The following is a 14809-nucleotide window of genomic DNA, read 5'->3' as shown; positions in this document are numbered from 1 at the left end:
CGCCTGGCAGCAAGAAGGTCTGCTATTTGTGGTCCTTAACGAGGTGACTGTGTGACGAGCTACAATCAGAAAGATCTGTTGCTCAGGGAAGAAGAGAGAGGCAGACTCTACCACTGGCATAACATGAAAAGTCCAGGCACACCTGGGTGGCTCAGTGGGTTAAGCATCTGCCTTCAGCTCGGGTCATGATCTCTCAGTCCTGGGATGGAGCCCTGAGTCGGGCTTCCTGCTCAGCGGGGAGCCTACTTCGCCCTCTCTCCCTCTGCTCCTCCCCCGGCTCCTGCTCTCTCTTTCAAATAAATCTTTAAAAAAAAAAATGAAAGGTCCAGTTCCCATATCCATCCAATAATCTCAGTAATTACTGTCAATTTCTCCTCTGTCTTTCCAAAATATGTGTGTATATGCAAACACAAATGTATATTCTTTATCCGCCCCCCTTTCATGGACAGAGTATCAGGTTATCCACGTTGATGTGCATTTTGCCGTTTTCAATGAACAAGATATCTAGGAGATCTATTCTTGGATCTGTACAGAGAGTTTATCGTTTCTCACAGCTGTGTATGTTGTGTATGTGCCTTATACAGAAGAACCACACTTTGTTTAGCGAGTCTTTTTTATTGATGGACGTTTGGTCATCTCCAGTCTTTTGCTGTTACAGATAATGCTGCACTGAATACCTGTGTGCAAGTATCCTTTCGCAGATGAACAGAGTATGTGTACATTAAATTTCTAGAAATGAAATTGGTGGTTCAAAAGGAAGAGGCATTTGTAATTGTGATAGCTCTTGTCAAATCTGTTTCCTCCCAACATTGCCGACACAAAATAAAACTTTGAGTTTGGGCGTTCTGAAGGGTAAAACATGGTATATGAGTCTAGGTTTAATTTGCATTTTTCTAATGAGTGAGATTGAGCACCTTTATATTTGAGCCACTTGTTTTTCCTCTTCTGTGAACCGTTTCTAACCTTTGCTGCAGTTTTCTTTCTTTTTTTTTTTTCCTTTGGTTGTTTTATGAATTTCTAGGAGTTCTTTGTGTAGTAGGGAGATTTGTTCTTTGTGGAATAAATTGAAAATATTTTTCCCCTTTGTCATCCATCTTTTTTTTTTTTAAGATTTTATTTAGAGAGAGAGAGAGAGAGAGAGAGAGTGATTGGGGGGGGGGGAGAAGGAGAGGGAGAGAGAATCCCAAGCAGGCTCAGCGCTGAGCACGGAGCCCGATGCGGGGCTCAGTCCCACCACCCTGAGATCATTTCCTGAGCTGAAATCTAGAGTCAGATGCTCAACTGACTGAGCCACCCAGGCGCCCCTGTCATTCATCTTTTCACATTACCTTCTGTCACGCAGATGTTTTTCTTCATTGAAGTCATTTATTTTTTCATGGCTCCTAGATCTGCAGTCACACTAGGAAGGTTTTCCAGCTTAGTGATTACAGAGGGCTCGAGGTGACACGGGAGGAGGGACTTGCGTGAGGCTCTGGGGGGGAGAGGCATGTGTGAGGTGAGCCCAGGTCGGGGCCATGTTTGACTGCAGCCGTGACTAGACTTGATTTCTGAAAACACTGTATCTGTGTTTTCTATTCATTCTTACTTCTCCTACCCCAAACTTACTTACTAGATTTCCTCCACAACTCTTAGCTTCAATATCTAGTTAGTCCTTTCTGTGACTAGTTCTTATTAATCAGAAGACATTGGAGAACTACCTTATCATTTTAAAAAAGTAGAAAAAGAAGGAGGGAGTGTTATGGAATAAAAGGGACTTAGAACACGTTACGAGATCTCTGGACCGTGCTTAGATCATGATTCAAACAGCCAACTGTAAAACATTTTGGGGACAGTTGGTATCATTCGAATGTGGCCTGGGTATTAATTTGTATCCAGGCTTCATTATTAATTTTGTTAGGAGAGATAAGGGCATGGTGTTTATGCTCTTTTTTAAATAGACTTTATCCATTAGAGAGGTATACCAAGGTGTTTATGGGTAAAATGTTGTGATAAGGGATTTGCTTTAAAATATTCCAGGAAGGGGAGCCTGGGTGGCTCAGTCGTTAAGCGTCTGCCTTCGGCTCAGGTCATGATCCCAGGGTCCTGGGATTGAGCCCCACATCAGGCTCCCTGCTCCGCGGGAAGCCTGCTTCTCCCTCTCCCACTCCCCCTGCTTGTGTTCCCTCTCTTGCTGTCTCTCTCTGTGTCAAATAAATAAATCTTTAAAAAAAAAATATTCCAGGAAGAAGACTGTCAGTGGGGGAATAGGGTGTAGATGTAACCATATTGATAAAATATTGATCATTGTTGAAGCTAATTGATGGGTAATGGGGCTTAAGATTCTTTTTTCTACTTTTTGTATAAGTTTAAAATTTTCTGTAGTGAAAAGTTTAGAAGACTAAATATAAAATTATCATATAATTATTGTAGAAGACTGGAAAAAAAAAAAACAAAAGTTCAAGAAAGTAAAGAGAACATGATCCCACCAGCCGGACATATCTGCTATTAACATTTATAATTTTCCAGTCTTTTTCCCATGTATAAATATATACATACACAATTTTTAAAAAAGAATGTCAAGGTCACTCAGCATCTAAAATGTCTGAGTTGGTATGTTAATCTTTCCATGAATATCATGCATAATAGTTCTCAACATCATGGTGGTTCCAGAGCATTTCAGCATACAGATGTATCGTGACTTTATCGCTGCTACTGGGCTTTTAGGTTGTTTCTCTTTTAAAGATTTTATTTATTTGAGAGAGACAGACAGAAATAGCAATAGAGATAGTGAGAGAGGACATAAGCGGAGAGGAGAGGGAGAAGCAGACTCCGCACTGAGCAGGGAGCCCAATGCGGGGCTCGATCCCAGGACCCTGGGATCATGACCTGAACCAAAGGCAGATCCTTAACCGATTGAGTCACCCAGGTGCCCCTTTTGGGTTGTTTCTTGTATTTCGCCCCTGTAAACATGAGCATCACTGTAGGTAAATGATTGTTCATATCCAGATGTAGTCGTTTGGGCCACACTCCTAGAACTGGAGTCACCGGGTCAGAAAGTACATGCGGTGTACAATTTGATACAAATTGCAGGTGACCCTTCGGAAAGGTGGTACCATTTTCTACGTCCACCAGCAGTAAAAGGGAATGCCTGTTTTTCTGTACTTGCAAAGCCAGAGGACAAACAGGTTCAGAGCAGGAGCGAATACACGGAGTGATGAAGGGTAACTGTCGTACAAACGCATTTCTGACTCTGACGTTGGATACCTTATTGCTGGGGCGTGTAAGGGAAGGCAGGGTTAGCTGCAGTGGGCATCTGCGTGGTCACGTAAGCTTATGTTCTACCTGTGAAGGGGCTTGGGCTTAAGGAGAGCCCCAGTGTCTCTGGTCCTGCAGGGGAACCCTCGATCTGGCCCAGAAGCCTGCCTGAGGCTTCAGATCAGTAGTATATATTGTGCATGTCATTCTCTAGTTTTTACAATATCATGTCTCTTAGACACTTTCCATAAATGGCTTGGCCTGTGTTCAGTGTGGCACTTCCTTGTCTAGGCATCCTTCTAGACAAGATCGCCCAGAAGGTCCCCTTTTGCACGTCTTTGAAGCTCAACATACCTTCCAGCTCTCAGCCTTGCTTCAGTATCTTTTGGGTTATCTTGGTATTATGGCTTGCTCATCAGTGTTGTTTATTGCAAAATCTCACACAACAGTTGTTTAAAACTGATCCGGAACTGCCAGTTTATATTTATGTCCGTGCTCGTATTCTGTCTTCCATATTACTGCCTTGTTCTGTGCCATCTGTCAGTGATATCTCCGACTGTCAGAGGACATAGCTTTTTGTCTAAGGTTCTCTGACTTAGTGAGCTTTTCTTTAGAAACTCGGTTCAAGGGGCGCCTGGGTGGCTCAGTTAAGCGTCTGCCTTCAGCTCAGGTCATGATCTCAGGGTCCTGGGATTGAGCCCCACATTGGGCTCCCTGCTCAGCGGGAAGCCTGCTTCTCCCTTTCCTGCTCCCCCTGCTTGTGTTCTCTCTGTGTCAAATAAATGAATAAAATCTTAAAAAAAAAAAAGAAACTCGGTTCAAGTATAGCTTTATAAGGTAGTCAAAAAGAAAAGACAATTGAGCACCCAGTCAACGACCTAGAAAATGAAAGAGTAGAAATTACCCTTGATACATCCCCGTTTAGTGCAGAAAACAGAGTTTTGAAAATACGGTAAACTAATTCTCACTGTTCCTTTAGGGAAATTACATCCTAGTTGAAAACACCTTTGAACTTAATCATCTTTGCGTTATTTTGTATTAAGCAAATTTTCATCAGTTGGACACACATCCTTGAAGAGTATCTGAAATCTGCCATTGTCTCAGAATTAAACACAGCTGAGCCACCATGGTTTCCCGTGGAGCATGCGAGTAAGAGTCAAAGAAAGGATTATAAGCCCCCACCTCTCATAGGCATTTATTATTACATCATGTGACTGCCTTCTTGTGCAAAGCTTAAAACGGAACGTATAGGAACCCCTGAATTAGAGAGCCTCTCCCCCACCCCAGAGGAACTTACCGGAGTAATAAGTTTCTAAAATATACTTGATGTTGATTTTTTTTTTTTCTCTCTTTTAAATGTGAATTTGCCCTAAGATCTCTTCCAGGGGCTTGGCCTGAATCTCCCCCCTTTACCCGGTGTTTTGGGCCCTCACCGTGCACCCGGCTAGACACTGCAGGATTGCTGGGGAGGAAGGAGCCTCACGTTTGTGAGTGACCGAAGTGGGGCACGAACTGTGTGAGCGTTCTTTCTACTTCATTTCATTTGCCCCTCAAAAGGATACTGTCGTGGGACTAGTATCTCTCTTTGAAGGCAAGGTGGGGGAAAGGGCAGATTTTGAACAGTTCGGTAACTTGCTGGAGATGTCACCGTGTGGAGTGGCAGCATCACCGTGACATCGGGAGCTGGGAGTCACTCTGGAGAAGAGACAGTTCGGAGGCAGCTGGCTCCCGGCTGGACTATGAGAATCTTGACTCTGAGCGGTTTATGTCCGAGTTTGGGGTAGACCAACAACGATGGATTGGGGCGCTTGCCTATTGCGGTCATGGTCACTCCATGGTCAACCATGATTTGGACATAATTTGGATTCTTGATTGTTGCAATATGATGGCACTTGTAGGGCACCAAGAAAATAAGACTAAAAAGATTCTAATGCTGTGTATTCCTCCCTATATTTGTTTCCTAAGGCTGTCATAACAGAGTACCCCAAACTGGGGGATTTCAAGCGACAGAAATCCTGTCAGCGTTCTGGGGGCGGGAAGTCTGACGTCAAGGCGTCGGGAGGTTGGTTCCTTCTGCGGCCACGAGGGAGAATCTGCTCCTTGCCTCTCTCCTGGCTTCTGGTGGTTTGCTGGCGACCTTTGGTTTTCCTTGGCTCATAGATGCATCACTCTCAACCTCTGCCTTTATCTTCACGTGGCGTTCTCCTTGTGTGTATCTCAGTGTGTCCAGATTTCCCCCTTTTGATAAGGTCATCGGTCCTATTGGATGAGGATCCACCCCAGTGACTTCACTTTAACTTGATTATCTCTGTAAAGACTGTGTCCAGAGAGGGTCACATTCTTAGGTACTGAGAGTTAGGACTCCAGCAGATCTTTTTTCTGGAGGAGAGTGGAGGGGGACAATTCAACCCATAGCACCTCCATTCAGCATGGCGCCACAGAGTACCCACAACGCTCCTGTGCTTGACTTGAAGGCAGGATTCTCCATTGTCCAAATGGTCCAGGGATTCCGTGTGGCTTTCTTGGTTTTGGGGACAGTTGCCAGGGCTCCCCACAGCCCAGTCTCTGCAGGCCCAGTAAGAAAAATAAGAGATTCTGAATTTTTTATTACTTTATTACTTGATACAGAAAGTATAAGGCCTGGTGACATCCAGTAATAATTGTTTTCCCTTGACACACTGAGGGGTAAACTTCCTCTGAGTCTCCTTTAACAAAGCAAACAAGCATGGTTTCTCAACAGCGAGCAGCTTTAAGCAGGGGATTTGGGTCTTGCAAGCTGTCCCTGTCCCAGCGTTCTCCGGGAAGGGGCACACCCTTGAGCACACCTTACTCTAGAACGATAGACGTTAGTCAGAGTGTGTTCCTTCTGTGAGTTTCCCACAAGGAGGAGAATGTGTTTGATGGCGCCAGGGAGTATCAGACCCCACATTTGAGCTTTCCATGAGGATCTTCTGGAACACCAAAGTAGGCATCCTAGGCAACCTCAAAATGGGGGTCTCTTCAGTTTATCAGTTGGTTCCTAAGCGTTCTAGGCCTTGGGGTGAGGGCAGTGAGAGGCCGAGCTGGGCCGGAGCTCTTCTCACTGTGCGTGTGTGTGTTTGCAGACACCAGCTGGAGACACCGGGACATTACTCCCATCTGGCTGCATTCTACGAGGACAAGAAAGGGGTGCTCCATGCCGGTCTGGGGAGAGGCAGCAGCCTGCCCCCCGTCTACTGGCTGCCTTCCATCCACCGATACATGTATCCCGAGATGAAGGTAGGGCTAGCCGTGCGCTCACATGGCCCTGGGCTCGAGTCTGCTACAGTGGTGGTGGTTTATTTATTTTTTTAATTAATTAGGAATTTATGTCTTGGGCTTATGCCCAAAGTCTGGTTTGGATAGGTTTCTGACCTAAGCATTTGGATTCTTGTAAAACACAAGGCAACGATGTGCTTTCTAGGCACTGCTGCGAGCATGGTGCAAAGCCGTGTGGGATGAGAGGCCCGTCATGGTGGGTTCCCAGCAGGGAGAAGGTGGACTTGATTCGGTTACTGGCTTAGATATTTTAAAACCAGACCCTTGAACTGAAAAGATGAAAGATGAAGAATGTAATGAATAGATGTAGTATTTCATAGTTTCCATATTCCTGATGCTACTTAATTACGTATTTGTTCTGAAGTCCTTTGCCTGTGTGCTAGAATGTGTTCATTTACAGTTCACAAGCGTGAGGTGTTGGGAGGGTACAGAGATGAGTATGAGCATGAAGTCATAAATATATTTATTGAAATTATTGAAATAATGAAAAAATTTTTTAAAGATTTATTTATTTATTTTAGAGAGCATGAGTGGGAGGGGTCGAGGGAGAAGGAACCTCAAGCAGACTCTGCGCTGAGTGCGGAGCCTGACATGGGGCTTGATCTCACGACCCTGAGATCATGACCCAAGCTGAAGCCAAGAGTCGGGCGCTTAACCGACTGCGCCACACAGGTGCCCCAATAATAATGAAAATTTTGAAATATTGTAAGAATTACTAAAATGTGACACATGCGATGTGAGCAACTGTCGTTGGGAAAATGGCGCCAGTAGACTTGCTTGATGCAAGGTTGCCAGACTTTCAATTTATAAAAAATGCAGTATCTGCGAAGCCCTGTAAAGTGAAGTGCAGTAAAATGAGGTCTGCCTGTAGTTTGACTGGGATTGAATTTCTATGTCAACTGACCAGGAGAGAAATGTTTGGAAAAATAGGTTGGAATCAAATTGTAGAGAACCTTAAATACTTGACTATGGAATTTGAACCCAGTAAGTACCAGTTAGGGTCTTGCCAGGAAAACACAAACTACGTTAGATATTCTAAGATACTTTAATTTATAGGGAATCCATAATCTAGGCATTAGAAGACTGAAGGAGCCAAAAGGGAACAAGAGAATCTAGATATTTGTAATTATAGACAACTCCCACCTTCTGTTATCTACTGCTGCATTACAAAGTACCCCCAAATTAGTGGCTTAAAATAGTACATATTTATTATCTCACAGTTTCTGTGAGCCAGGAATTTAGGCATGTTTTGGCTGGGTCCTCTGCTTCATGGTCTCCCATGAGACCATAGTCAAGGTATCAGCCAGGTCTGGGGTCTCGTCTGAAGGCCCGATTGGGGAAGTATCCACTTCTGAGCTCATGCAGTTGTTGGAGGATTGGTTTCCTTGAGGGCTAGTGGACTAAGGCCTTCAGTACCGCTGCCTCTTTGTTGTCCTCAGTCCGTGGCCAGATGGGTCTCTCCAACATGGTGGCTTGCTTCATCAAAGTCAGCAAGTGAAAAAATCTCCTAGCAAGATGGAAATCAAAATCCTCTGTAACCTAACTGGACATGACAACCCTGCAATGTTGCCATCTTCTGTTGGTTTAAGCAAGTTACTCAGGAGAGGGGATTACATAAGGCTGTAAATACCAAGAGGTGGGGATCATTGAGGGCCCTCTTAGAGGCTGCCTACTGAATGCACCCTCCCAGGGCTGGGATAACAGAGGGAGGGATGACATTATCAAAACTACAGGGGCTTGAGGAGGGGCCCTACACAGCCTGTGCTCAGGTGTCTTAGGCACTGTGCACCTGCTGATGCTGGACCTGCTGAGGGGCGTGGCTCAGCTGGAGCTGCTGGGAGAAGCTGGAGGCGAGAGTCAGAGATGTCCTCTGCTGCTGGCGAAATACCAGCAGGAGTGAGAAACTGAAGAGAGCTCCTTCTCCCTTCCTTCTGCCTTCCAGTTGCCAGTCATTGCATCCCAGGGGAGGAATATAACAGGAAGCCAGCTGCCATGGGAGTCCAGGGAACGTCGCTTAAAGATTTCCCCGCACCATGGCATGCCCTGAGAGGCAATAATTAAGAAATGGTCAGAGGGTCATTAAGGCGATTCTGGGTCAGTATTGACTGAACCCTGGATCCTTTCCTTGCCACTCCTAACTCTGACCCGTTTTTTCCTTCTCAAATTGCTTCTGGGCTATCTCAAACCCACAGGGAGATGAGCAGCATCTGACCTGGGTGTCCCCGGATTCCACTCCCCAACAGGCCACGAAGGAGGGACAGAGGGGAGAGAACGTAAAATTGCCTTCTGCTTTTGCTCCCTTGAGGGCAGCTCATTAACATACATGTCAAATTCTAGGTGATGCAGGGGAAAGGGTACTTTGCGATAGGTTGCAGATGGAAATGTGAATGACCTTTTTACAAAACAATTTGTTAGTACTTACTAAAAATGCATGTACCCTTTGCTTTAGCAATCCCACTCCTTAGGATCTGCCCTCTATTTATAAACCACCAGAATATAATGATGTCTATATAAGAATGTTTAAGTCAGCATTGTATAGAGTGGTAGAAAATGAGAATGCCCCATATATCATATAGCCAGTATAAATAATGAATTAGAACATACGTCACTGACGTGGAAGGTCTACCAGGAAGTGTGTTTGTGTGAGAACAGCAAAGTGCAGAAAACTGTATGTGATATGATCTTGTACTTTTGTAAAATAATCACAGCCTCAGGGGTAGGTATAAATACACACACGCATACATCTGCATGGGACAATGCTTGGGTGTATACAAGGTTATTAATACATATATTACCTGGGGATGAGATAAGATATGGAGGGATGATGCATATATGTGTGAAAAAGGAAAGGACCAGGAGGAAAATGACAGCACGTGAAACAATGATATATATATATGATTCCACTGGTCGTTTATGGAATATCACATGTATGTACATATAAAGAAATGTCTATAGAAGCTTTCTCTTGAAACATAATATTTTGTAGCCACAAGTTTAAAAAAATCCACATATATAGTTCAGTGAATTTTTACAGAGCGCACACACGTGAAGAAAAGTTTAAGTTTTTAAATTCGGGGTCAGATCTGAGATGGTTGCAGAGTCAAAAATCACTGGCAAGGGAGGAAGGAAGGCTTGAGGCCTCTCTGAGGGCCCCGGCAGTGCCTGGTAGATGCCCCGCTTTGGGAAGTGGGGAAGTGGGACAGAGAATAGGGACTGAGCCCCAGGGAGCAGATGGAGTCCCTGGGCAGGGATTCGGGATAGAGGGGAGGCAAGGGATGGAGAGAGAGCCCAAGGGTTGCTGGCCACGGTTAGGGAGTGAAGAGAGCCTGGAGTATGTCCCCTGGAAGGTCGGAGGGAAAAATGTGAAGGAGGGAGCTGCATAAGTCAGGAAAAGAGTTTCCTATAAAAGCTACGGCAGAATGAGGCCCAGACCCGGGAAATAGATTTAGGTGAAAGCAGGAGAAATGTCCCTCAATATAACCCCTTCCCGCGTTGCCCTGGCATAGTCCCGGCCCAGCGCCTCAGTTACTGGCAGTTCTCAGGAAGTGACGTGTTGTCTCTTGTCTCTGGGCCTTTGCACATGCTGATCCCTCTACCAAGAACACTGTCGGTCTAGTTTCTCCTTCGTGTTCAAGCTGAGACACGCTGCCTCCAGGAAGTCTTCCGTGTCTCTCCAAGAATTGGGTCGGGCACCTCCTGTGTGTTCCTGCAGCGTCTGCTGCCTCCCATCAGCTCTCAGGCTGGGATTTGATCGCTTACACCTGCTTCTCCCAGTAGTCTCTATACTATATAAGGGGCAAGGGCTGGGCCTTTCCAGAGTTCATTGTTGGACCGAGCCTGCTTAGCACAGTGTTTGGTGCAAAGTTAGCATGTGAGAAACCTTTCTTGTCCGAGTGTATCTGTGCTTCCTTGAATGGATGAATAAATAAGACCAGAATTAAGGATTGATCGTTTATTCTGGGATCCTAGGGCCCAGGACACGTTTGGGCAAAACACTGGCAGGCCTTCATGCAGTAGAAGAATGTCCTCAGGGCTGAGGATCACCAGAGGGGAGGCTGGGAGGGGCCCGCAGGGCCTGGGTTCCCGTTCCTGTCTCATTGCCTTAGTACTTTTTGTGAAAGATTGGGGTTGGAGGAATCTGACCAGACATGGTGGTTCAGTGCCTCTCCTCCCGGAGATCTGGGAGAGGAGTAGGCACAGGGGTGGGACAGGGACCCTCAGAGGAGGGCAGCCTCTCTGCCAGTGGGCGGGGGGGGGGGGGGGGGGGGGAGCGCAAGTGAAAGGCACAGGTGCGGGGACATCGCCCACCCCGGAAAGGGAGGCTCATGCTGCGGGTCGCCAGGGCTCCCAGCCCCAAGCCCAGCACCGGCCTCCCTGTGGGCGCAGCTCCTCGGAGGTGCGCTCACCAGCGCCCCCAGTGGGTGGTGAGCGCTATTGCTTCGGACACTTGAGCTCGGAAGTGACCTTCCAAAGCGCTCCTGAGGAGCAGAGCTTGAAGACTTCCTGTTTCATCAGCACCTGCAGGCTGAGCATTTCATGTGTTTTTCCTCAGGTGGTCCTGAGAGCCATGTGAGGGGCAGGATGGTCTCCCCATTTCACAGATCAGGAGAGAACAGGGAGCGTTGGCTAACTTCCCCAAGGCCGCCCACTAGTAAATGGCAGAGCTGGGATTGGAATTCAGCTTTTCCGGGGTCAGAGCTCCTGAGGGGGTAACAGGCTCCTTGCACTTGGCAGGAAGGAAGAGGCTGGACCCCACATACAGCGGTTATTGGGCAAGGGGGCCCGTGAGGTCCTCCTGCCCGTAACCTGCACAGATACTCACCTGACACAGTAGCAGTCTCCGTACGCTTGGGGAGCTCATCACTGCACCCCTTCCGGTAATGGTTTTGAGCTGAATGTTCTCCCAGCCCCAAGCCCAGCACCGGCCTCCCTGTGAACCATTAGGGCCCGGTAATGGTTTTGAGCTGAATGTTCTCACTGAGGGCGTACTGTTATTTCAGAAACTTTTCTTTCTGACTTTTCAAAAGCACGTTCAGCATTGTTTCTTGTGCGCCCCTCTCTACTGAGCAAAGTTCTTAATGATCCCGAAACTCAGACTTCATCTATTGTATCAGGGGAGTTTTTGGAGTATTGAAATCTCATTTAAAAGTGAGACTTTAAAGTGAACAATACCATTTTGTGTAGAAGTAACCGTCCCTTAGTGCCTCTGTTGGTTGTGGTCTGGAGTTTGTGGGCTGGGTGGGGGGGTTGTTTAGCACACAGCTGTACTGAATCGTTTTTCACATTTTGAACGGGCTCATCTCTTCCTCTCCTTTATTTTTTCCAGATCACACACCCAGCTGGCTGCATGTCTCAGTTTATCAAGTTCTTTGGAGAACAGATCATCATCCTTTGGAAATTTGCCTTACTTCGAAAGCGCATTTTGATATTTTCTCCCCCTCCCGTGGGTGTCGTATGCTATAGAGGTAACTAGAAGCCAGAGTTGGGTTTTCTTTCCTAGGTGTCCTGGGGTAGCAACTGCTTGAGTCTTTGCATTGTTGACCAAGTTCAGAAGAGTTTGGGCTGTCCCAAGAGGGTCCCAGGTTTTCAGCCTGGGAATGCCGGGGTTGGACTTGTGTTCTAGAATGTGGGCTCTGGCGGCGGAGCAGAAGGTGGGTTGGGGGACACATCCGTAGTCTGGTGAGAGAGAGTAGATGTGAGAGAAGATAGATTCTGATACACTGCGGAGGTAAACCTGGCAAACGCTGGTGTGTGATTTGGGTTGTACGATTCTGATGTGTGTGAGGGAATGGAGGAAGGGTCTAGGATGACCAGGATGGTGGGGCCACCAGCTGGGGGTCCCGGAGGAGTAGAAGGGGTGGAGTGGATAGCATTGGCTTTGTATGCGAGGTGGACACCAGGCGCTGGTGCGGCTGGGTCAGGACCTTGGGGGAAAGGCAGGCTGGAGATGAAGATTTGAGAGTGGCATATAGAGTGCCGGTGACCGCGGGCTGGATGGCGTCCCTCGGGGAGAGCGCGAGTGAGGGGAGGTGATGCAGGCACTCGAGGTGATGCAGGCACTCGAGGTGATGCAGGCACTCGAGGTGATGTCATACAGCGGGACGGCAGACGCGACTGAGCGGGGGCGGTTGGAAGAAGGGCGGGAACCGGGAGATGCGGGGCTTACCCCAGGCAGGAGCTGTGGGGAAGGGGAAGGTCACCAGCGCCAGATCCTAAGCAAGACCTCGTGAGGTGAAGACTGGAAACCGTCTGTTGGCTGTGGTCAGGCGTCGCTGGTGTCCCTGGAGATCGGGTTCTGCTGTGGGCCCCGAAAGGCTCGTGGCCCTGCCCCGTCCCCTCAGAAGGCCAGAGCCCCGTGGTGACTCAGGCTCTAGGACGGCACGGGCGAAGCCTCCCCAGCGTCCTTGGAGGCTGACTGCTGGGAGGGGTGGCCAGCAGGCTGCCGGGGCCGAGGGGCACACTCCTCCCGCCCCTCCTCTTCCTCCCTCCCGCCCCCGTCCCACAGTATATTGCTGTTGCTGTCTGGCCAACGTCTCGCTGCCGGGCATCGGGGGCACCATTCCTGAGTCCAAGCCCTTCTTCTATGTGAACGTGGCTGACATCGAGAGCCTGGAGGTAGAGGTGTCCTATGTGGCCTGTGAGTACGGGGCCCTCCGCGCGTCCTGCCCACACATCCTTGCCCCGATTCCCCACGACAGCCCCGCTGGAAGCCGGGCTCTGGCCTTGCGGCTCCCCAGGGGCCCTCCTCCTCGCAGACGCAGCGCTCCTGCCCCTCGTTTCCTTGGTGGGGTCGGGCGGGTGCCTTTCGGTGCCGGCCTCCAGCTTGCCAGACCCTGAACTTGGATGTCCCAGGCACCACAGAGAAGATTTTCGAGGAGAAGCGGGAACTGTATGATGTCTATGTGGATAACCAGAACGTGAAGACACACCACGACCACCTGCAGCCCCTGCTGAAGATCAACAGTGCTGACCGTGAGAAGTACCGGCGGCTCAATGAGCAGAGGTAGCGGGAGCCTGCCCGGGGCCCGCGGGCGGTGGGGGGCGCGCAGCCCCACAGACGGCCCGGCGGGGGTCCGTCCGTGAAGCCCGTCCTGTCCACCCCCGCCCCGCGGTTCGTAGCAGTGGCACGTACGTGGGCGGTGACTTCTTTCTTTTTTTTTAAGATTTTTTTATTTATTTGCGAGAGAGACAATGAGAGACAGAGAGCAGGAGAGGGAGGAGGGTCAGAGGGAGAAGCAGACCCCCCGCCGAGCAGGGAGCCCGATGCGGGACTCGATCCCGGGACTCCAGGATCATGACCCGAGCCGAAGGCAGTTGCTCAACCAACTGAGCCACCCAGGCGCCCCGGTGACTTCTTTCTGACGGGCTCGGAACCTGGGCGGCCCAAGGGAGAGCACCAGCCTTTAAGGAGCACCCAGTGAGCACAGTATTGCCCACGTGCTTATTCCTTATCTCACGTAATTTCTCAGTAATCCGTGACACGAGCGGTCTCATGTGGTATCGGTGGCGAAATAAATAATAGCATCACCATCATCCCTGTTCGATGGGCATTGAAGAAAGAGCGCCACTTGCCTGAGACCACACGGGGCCGGCACTGGCCCTGGACCCCAGGGGTTGGACTCCAAGCCCCATTTGTTCCTTTCCCGTCATCCATCTCTCCAGGCTTTGGGGCCAGGGGTTGGGGCTGCTCTTCCGGGGAGTCGGGGGGTGGCCCATGCAGGGGCCTGACCGCTGACCTGGCCGATGTCGGGGGTCCTGTAGTGGCAGCAGAGCGTGAAGGTGGCCTCCCTCCCCACAGGCAGATGCTGCTGTACTCCCAGGAGGTGGAAGAAGAGTACAACCCTTGTGAGGAGGACCTCTTTGTGCTGTAAGTCAGCCTGGGCGGCACTTGTGGGGTTTCCCTGAGGATCCCGCAGCGCCAACCGCTTTGGGCCCCGACCCCTCCCCCGTCACCCTCGGCAGCCCAGGGATGTCCTTTATTGCTGCCAGGTCCACTGAGAGCTGGGCTCCGTATGGAGTCCACCGTGAGCCCTGAGGTGCCATCGGGGGACCCCCAGAGGCGTTAAGGAGAGGAGCAGGGAAGTTCAGAGAAAACGGGAGTCCTCATGTGTCTCTCCATTGAGCGTTCCCCGCAGATGTCCGCTGCATAGACGCCTCTGTCCTTCAGGCTCAGGCTTCTCCTCCGTCGCCTCGTTCAAATAAAGCCGTTCCTCGCATTCAGTATTACGGGGTAGTCAGAAATTTTAACTTTTTTTTTTTTTTAATTTTTTGTTTGTTT

General features: G+C 49.0%; 1 protein-coding gene across 1 annotated transcript in view; it reads left to right on the top strand.

Annotated features, from left to right (window-relative positions):
* DENND11 (DENN domain containing 11) overlaps nucleotides 1–14402 on the top strand; it is a 35562-nt gene extending 21160 nt beyond the window's left edge. The window contains exons 4-8 of the mRNA XM_035021253.1: nucleotides 6339–6492; nucleotides 11858–11996; nucleotides 13037–13168; nucleotides 13384–13534; nucleotides 14330–14402. Of these exons, the coding sequence (XP_034877144.1) occupies nucleotides 6339–6492; nucleotides 11858–11996; nucleotides 13037–13168; nucleotides 13384–13534; nucleotides 14330–14402 (649 nt within the window). The remainder of the gene's footprint in view (nucleotides 1–6338; nucleotides 6493–11857; nucleotides 11997–13036; nucleotides 13169–13383; nucleotides 13535–14329) is intronic.
* Nucleotides 14403–14809: the final 407 nt, after the last annotated feature.

Source organism: Mirounga leonina, unplaced genomic scaffold (assembly GCF_011800145.1).
Source record: "Mirounga leonina isolate KUSES-001 unplaced genomic scaffold, KU_Mleo_1.0 Mir_174, whole genome shotgun sequence".
Classification (NCBI taxonomy): Eukaryota; Metazoa; Chordata; class Mammalia; order Carnivora; family Phocidae; genus Mirounga; species Mirounga leonina.
Note: the sequence above shows the minus strand (reverse complement) of the source record. Positions and strands in the feature narration are given on the sequence as shown.